Source organism: Coffea eugenioides, chromosome 3 (assembly GCF_003713205.1).
Source record: "Coffea eugenioides isolate CCC68of chromosome 3, Ceug_1.0, whole genome shotgun sequence".
In the NCBI taxonomy this organism is placed as follows: domain Eukaryota; kingdom Viridiplantae; phylum Streptophyta; class Magnoliopsida; order Gentianales; family Rubiaceae; genus Coffea; species Coffea eugenioides.
The window spans coordinates 45,715,194-45,722,489 of NC_040037.1; the positions used below are offsets into that span (position 1 = coordinate 45,715,194).

Below are 7,296 nucleotides of genomic sequence, written 5' to 3' on the forward strand. Positions count from 1 at the left end.
GAAAAGGATTGCACTTCACATAACTGGCCATACACACCTGTTTATTCTATCACTAATAGAACTATATTGCTTAGCATTCAGCTTCCTCAACTCACCCTTCTTCTTTTTTTTTTTTTTTGGAGCAAATGATAAAGTTTTTATTGAAAACCCCATTAAACAGCTTGTATACAAGTGAAAAACTCATCTCACCCTTCAACAACTTCAGTTTCACATAATCGGATAATTCGGATTACAAGGGACAACATTAACATTCCAAACTTTCTAGCAAAGTCTCAGGATAAGTGGCATATTTCAACTTTGCTATTGATCTGTTTTTATGGCCAATTAGTGAACTGAACTTCGATACTTTACAAAATAAATTGAAGATTTTGAAAATGTGCCGGAATCATTAAAATATAGGCACTGCATCTGGCAGTCAAGTAGGCATTCCACATAATCCAAAAGAAAGTAAAATGGTATGAGATTAGGTAGGGTATAGAGAAGCTTATAAGAAGCTAAAGACATGATTTAATAGAAATCAGTGGCTAACATGGTCAGCAATAGTAACAAATCCACTAACATTTACTACTAATGTATGGAATGTATAGACCCTTTGACAAAGATGATGACCTCTTGAGTATGACATTTAGTAGACCGAATTGATTGCCTTGTTAGTTAATTAAATCATTATAAATTCATTACATCGACTAGGTTCATCTACAAAGTCCTTTTGCCATTGCAATATTGATGTCTAAATCGAAATAAAGTACAGCCAATAGATTATTTTTCTTCATGAATCTTCTTCTTTTTTTTGTCATAGAAAATTCTGATTAACTATGAAATATTAATGCACTATTAGGACCAACTTCTACGTATGAGACTGGAAAAGCTGAACTACGAAGCGCCATAGTTGATCACTGGGCATCTATTTTCTAGGAAAATTTGTAATTGATTTCAAATCTATAATTTTCCACTTGTGCCAAGAGAATTTTTTTCAATTATGCACTAAAATATACTAAATTTGGGAAAGACTAAATGTTGATTTTCGTATACAGAATACTGATAATGGGAGTAGTTGCAGCAGCGGTTTTGTTTTTTGTTTTTTGTTTTTTTGGAAAGACAAACCCTGTACACGTTGGAGGACTTCACTCCAAATTTTATTAAATCGGCAGTGGTTAAAATTGTTCAACTTGACTTGTCTCTCATGGGCTAAAGCTCCTCGTAATAAGGAAAATTGGGAGTTGTTGTTAGAATGGGGGATAGATCACGGACGTTTGCTAGATTGATCTTGGTTGAATTCTGTCTGTTTTGTTTGTTTTCACATGCATAGTATTGTATAATGGGTATAGCTTGCTCCAGATTTTTTGTTGTAGTAAGAGGTTTTGCTCCTTTGTAAAGCTTATGTTCCAATGATAAACGGGAAGATGTTTCATTTGCTCAAAAAATAAAAAGAACAAAAAATCTCTAAAGAATTGTTCAAGGATGGCAGTTTTCTTTGTTTTCTAGAATTTCAGACTTGTATATCGTCAAAATCCAAACAAAAATTAAGGACCATATGTTTTCAATGAACTAGATATTTCCAAATGAATTTTATCCTCGAGTGCACTAATTCTTAGTTTTTTTTTTTTTTTTTACGGAAGCGTTAGAACTTGTATTGAAATCAAAGCAAGCTATACACCTTGAGCAACGGCCCATGCGGAGCTTTACAATTGTGTCATTCGACACTAAGGACTTAGATATTCCTCATCTTGTACTAAAGTAGTAGCATACATGCTAATTCTTCTACCTAAACCATTACACTGATTGCCAGCCAAGCTAAATGAGCAATTCATAAACAAAGCTTTGAGCATGTGGATATCCTCTAGATGAGCAAAAAGTCTGATATCACGAGTCTTGTTTATTCTCAAAAGTCGCAGCATCTGAATGGATGGAACCAGCAAATTTACCTCTGGCCAAGACAGTTGTCTTACCTTGACCAACGCTAACTTGATTGCTAACTTGATTGCACTAATTCTTAGTTGTTTAAACTACAATTGTCCAAATGATCGACTATTCATGGCTTTTGAATGTATCTAGAAGTATGACATCACATTGCTGAGAACATATATATAGATCCATGAAGCTAAGTTATGGAGTAGCAAGTTGAAATTTGGGGAAAAAATGAGTTGGATGATATGAGGAGAGAAAATGTAAGTAAGAGGTCTCCACTTCGAGATCTTCCATTTACCCTAAAAAGAAAAGTTAAAATTCTTATGGCTAGAAATTTTCAGGGAGACTAATTCAACAATGGACTTCTGTGAGCTGTGCTTGGCTTAAGCCGCACTTGCCGAGAGGGAGAGAGAGTACCTATCACACTTCTCAATTCTTTCCTTTTTCTACGGAAGATAATAAGCTTCTTCCTTTTTCCCCCTTCCTCTTCTTCCCAAAAAATGGAGAAAATTGCTGTTGGATTTTGATGTAAGTGATTATAATTTATAAGCGTGGTTTCCTTTAATTTAATAAGATAATAGTAAACATGAGGAGAAAATGAACTGATTTTTTTTTCTTATCTTAATTTTTAGGCAAGGAGGTTTGCCCTGCCAAATTGTGAGCATATTTTTTTTTCCCAACTTCTTTGTCTGCAGAATTGTCTTTAGACAAGAGCAGGAAAGAAACGAAAATTTGACTTTTGACTCTAGTTGTTTTCTGAACACAATTACTTACTAGGGGCACCAATTTGATATCTTGACTTACAATTCTTTTTTGGAAATACTGTTTATAAATTATAGCACTGAAATCCTGAATGAAAAAAGTTCAAAGCATTGAATTTGTTAAAGATTCAATCTAACAGTGGCACTGCAGTTATATTTTTATCTGGTTCTATGTAGTTATTTTACTTGATACTATTTGATTTACAAGTACATTATATTATTATATTAAAAAATTAACATATATAAATTAAATATTTCATATATATTTAGAATATAATATTTTGTTATGAAATAGGACATGATGCAAATGGACATGCCGGTATCCCCAACAAACACGTGAAGTGGAATACTATCGTAACGTGTACTAGCAAAAGCCACATAGTTTTGTCATTCATGATACGCAAGTGGCCCAATTAGGTTGCGTTTGATAAAAGTTAAGTGTGAAAATTGAAATCTAAAATCTGAAATTTGAATTTGAATCCGTTAAATTATTGAGTTGTTAAGTATTAAATTTAATATATTTGAGTACATATCACATTCAATGATAAGTGAATAGCTTATCACTTAATTTTGGGAATAAGTTTTGTCTAAAAAATTCAGTGATGTTTAATCTTTGGTTATCAAACGGTCTGAATATATTAAGATTTGAATTTATTAAATTTAAGTGTTGAATTAAGTTATCAAACAGGGCTTTAATCCTTTCTTAGCTTTTCCAAAACTGACTACCACTTATATTGCTGTGTAAAAGTGTTTCTTTTCTTTACCATTTGACCTAAAATTATTCTCATACAGGTTCTACACTATTTTATTTCATGAATTGTAACTGACAAATTGATATGCCTCATATTTTTGAGTGCTTAAACTCAAATGCAAGTGTGAAGTGTGACTAAAACATGGCTAGGCAAGTTAATGTATTAATGAGAACTAAATTAAATAGGGTGGCGGACAGTTTGGTAAAGGTGGGTGCGTCCAGCCATAACCGGAATGTCACCATTTATGATGAGTTCAATGCAATTCCAAGACAGATGCGAGGGAAAATTCGCATAGACAAATTAGACATGCCTTCCCTTAAGCGGAGGAAAGTAGGCTAACCTAGGAGGTTGGCTAATTTGGGATTCTTTAGAAAGAAGTAAAAGATAAATTTACTGCTTCAAATACAGGAGATGGTGTTCTCGTACCAGTTGCTTTGCTCTTTTAAAAAAAAAAAAAAGAGCACTAAATTAAATGCTGTAGACAACTTCAAGTCATAAAAATACACACAACAGTTGTGACTTGTGATTCTACATTATTCAATTCCAAAATTATTGATATCAATTGATCAAAATCAATCTTTCACAAATACCATTCTAGAAACCAAGAACAAAAATTCCCACTTATTGACACTGTCAAAGTCAATGCACAAATTAAAGTCAAACGTGATTTCTTGTTTTCATTCATTAGTCAACTTAAATTTTTTCAACAATAACAGCTCTCCCTTCTTCACACAAGCTGATCCATTTTCCAGTTCTCCTCCCTATATGTACCCTTTTTTCTCAAACAGCTTCTGCCCACATCCATTTCTCTTCCTTCAAGCACAAAAATGAAGAATTTTCCAACCATCATTTTCTCCATTATGGTTCTTGTCGGAGCCTTCCCACAGCTGATTTCAAGTCAAAACTGTGGCTGTGCACCAAACTTATGCTGCAGCAAATTCGGCTATTGCGGCACCAGCAACGACTACTGTGGCCCCGGCTGCCAATCCGGCCCTTGCACTGCTGCACCCAGCGGTGGTAATAATGGTGCTTCAGTTGCTGGTATTGTCACAGACGCTTTCTTTAATGGGATTGCTAATCAAGCTGCTTCGGGTTGTGCTGGAAAAGGGTTCTATACTCGATCGGCATTTCTTGAAGCTCAGAAGTCGTATCCTAAGTTTGGAACTGCTGGTTCTGTTGATGATTCTAAAAGGGAGGTTGCTGCTTTCTTTGCTCATGTCACTCATGAGACTGGACGTAAGTGTTTTCAACAACTCTACCAAAGAGAATTACTTTGGAACTTTCTATAAAATATTTTTAGTAACTTTTCTAAATGTTTTTAGTAAAATATTTGGTACAGTAATATATAGATTATTTTTCTGGACTCACACTTGGGTAAGTCCCATGTTCAAAAATTCAATAGTCCAAATTGTGTCAAACCACTTGGTGAGATAGTATAGCACACTTTAGTCTATTGAATTTTTGAAAACCGGATCTACCCAAGTTTTGACTATTTTTCTTTGCAATATTATCCAAGAACTTTCTTCAAAAACTAAAACTTTAACAAGAAATACTTATTATTGTAATGATTTATCATGAATATGGGTGCCACTTATAATTGGATAGAGAAATTATTACTTTCCGTTCTTTTTACTTTGTTGTAGTAGTCAACTTTATAATTTAGTAAGCATGTGATTACTTACAACTTTGTAAATTTTAAATCACTTGTGGTCCATTCAAAAATATTGATGGCCCTTCTTTTCTTTTTCTTTTTTTGGCAAAATAAACCAAGCTTCAAAAATTTTCTATTTAATTATCATTAGTTTTACTGAAGCCAAGTTCTAGTAATTTTATTATTTAGTAATTGGAGTTTTATTCATAATTAATCGTGTTGTTTCTTATTTAACGATTCTGATAAATTATCAATAGAGTATTAGGTGGAGTATTTTCTAAAAATTTAGGAGAGCCTAAAATAGTCTATAGAAAATTTATTAAATTTTTATTGTGGTAAGACTTTCTTCTTTGTTTAAAATGTTAATGACGTTTTGAGTTAAGTTATTTATTCTCTTTTCGTCCACATAAATATTTTTGTTTGTGATTCTTAAATCCTTTCAATTCTATAATTTTGCAATTAATTGTCATTAGAACTCATAAAATTTGTTTTCTACACTTTTCATTATCATATCATCCGACAATCCTTGTCTTACCTAACGTCCATTTTTTCTTTTTTGGCAATTCGACGGAATGATAACTAATACGACTTCTCTATATCATGCAGATATGTGCTATATAGAAGAGATAAACGGCGCGTCCAGAAACTACTGTGACAAGAGCAACACTCAGTATCCATGTGTGCCAGGCAAGGGGTATTACGGCCGCGGTCCACTACAAATATCATGGAACTACAACTATGGACCAGCAGGACAAAGCATTGGGTTCAATGGACTAAGTCAACCTGAACTTGTAGCCAGAGATAACGTTATTTCATTCAAAACTGCCTTGTGGTTTTGGATGAACAATTGTCATTCTCGTATCATTTCCGGCCAGGGTTTCGGGGCTACAATTCGTGCCATTAATGGTCAGCTTGAATGTGACGGTAAAAATCCAAACACTGTTAGTGCTCGTGTTGGGTATTATACTCAATATTGTCGCCAACTGGGTGTCGATCCTGGTCAGAATCTCAGATGCTAGGGTACTTCTGGAGAGCCAAAAGTGCTCGGTATGTTGAGCTATAAAGGCTTAAAACTGATTGGAAATTAATAAAAATTAGCAAAAGGTGTTTACCTTTCTTGCTCTTTACAAGCGAAAGTTGTTTAAGTTTTGAAATCATATAATTGATTTTGTTGGTCTTGTTTCGATTTCTTGGAGTATTTACAAATAGGCATGTTCCAGTTTTGATCCCTTGATCATATTTGTCGGGCTTTCGACTTTGGTTTGGTGTTTCACTCTCAACATGTCTCTCCATTGAAGTTTCCTCACGTATTTCATTTACTCTTCATGTTTCAATATGCTATTGGCAATTTTAGCCGTGATGTTTCTCAAGGTATGATATTTGAGGATCATAACTATACTAAGATTATGAATTACCATATGCAAGGGTCTAAATGCACCAATGTTAAGGCAATTAATATTGCGAGTAAGCCGAAGCATAAGAGACTAAGGAACATAGAGCGCTATTATCTGAAGTACTGAAGACTTTGAATAAGATCTAATTCAACTGGCTGAAGAGACTAATTAGGGAATTATAAGGTCTTTGGTTCAATTCTGTTTTATCTTTCTGCCACCAAAAGGCCAATCAATAATTCATCTGCACACGCATGGTGAGACAATGAACGACGAGAAACAAATAACTTTCATTTGTAAAGTCTATGAGAATTTGGGGAAACTTATGCGTCGAAAAGATTTTTTTTTTTCAGCTCATGGTAGAAACCAAAAAATTGGGCAGCATAATAAGCCCTCGAGTAGTAAATGTAGTTTTTATATTGGTATCATTTCCTATACGCTACCAAAATTTTACCAATTAATTCGTATAGTATGCAATAAGAACTCTAAAGGAAAAAAAAAGGACTATGCATTTTATTTAGGATTCTATATTTATCAACTGGATAAAATTGGATCATTTGAGTTCTTTTCACTACAACAGTTTGATAAAATTTTATATGTCCAATACTTTGCATGATAAGGTAAAGATCGTGCTTTAATTGTAAAGCTTACACCCTTTAAAATGTTTTTTTTTTTAAGCCAAATGAAAAGTATGTGTAGCAGGGCAGCCCGTGGATCTAGAATGGTACAAATATCATCTGTGTTCTAACTCAAACACGAGACTGAAATAGGACTACAACAGAGTTTGGCGTCATTAACATCAGATGATACAGACAACATCAAGTTATCTTTTT

At 33.7% G+C, this 7,296-nt stretch overlaps 1 protein-coding gene across 1 annotated transcript; it reads left to right on the forward strand.

Moving 5' to 3' along the window:
- The first annotated feature begins 4,201 nt into the window (after positions 1-4,201).
- On the forward strand, positions 4,202-6,202 carry LOC113764692 (endochitinase EP3-like). The gene is made up of 2 exons (XM_027308660.1): positions 4,202-4,657; positions 5,679-6,202. Exons 1-2 carry the CDS (start codon positions 4,249-4,251, stop codon positions 6,089-6,091), a joined length of 822 nt encoding a protein of 273 aa, XP_027164461.1. The 5' UTR covers positions 4,202-4,248; the 3' UTR covers positions 6,092-6,202.
- Positions 6,203-7,296: the final 1,094 nt, after the last annotated feature.

What these genes read in the sequence shown, in the direction of transcription:
- LOC113764692 (XM_027308660.1), top strand. Translation starts at nt 4,249, where the DNA reads ATGAAGAATTTTCCAACCATCATTTTCTCCATTATGGTTCTTGTCGGA. An exon ending in TGTCACTCATGAGACTGGAC is followed by an intron (nt 4,658 to 5,678) that starts GTAAGTGTTTTC and finishes TATATCATGCAG; the next exon opens with ATATGTGCTATATAGAAGAG.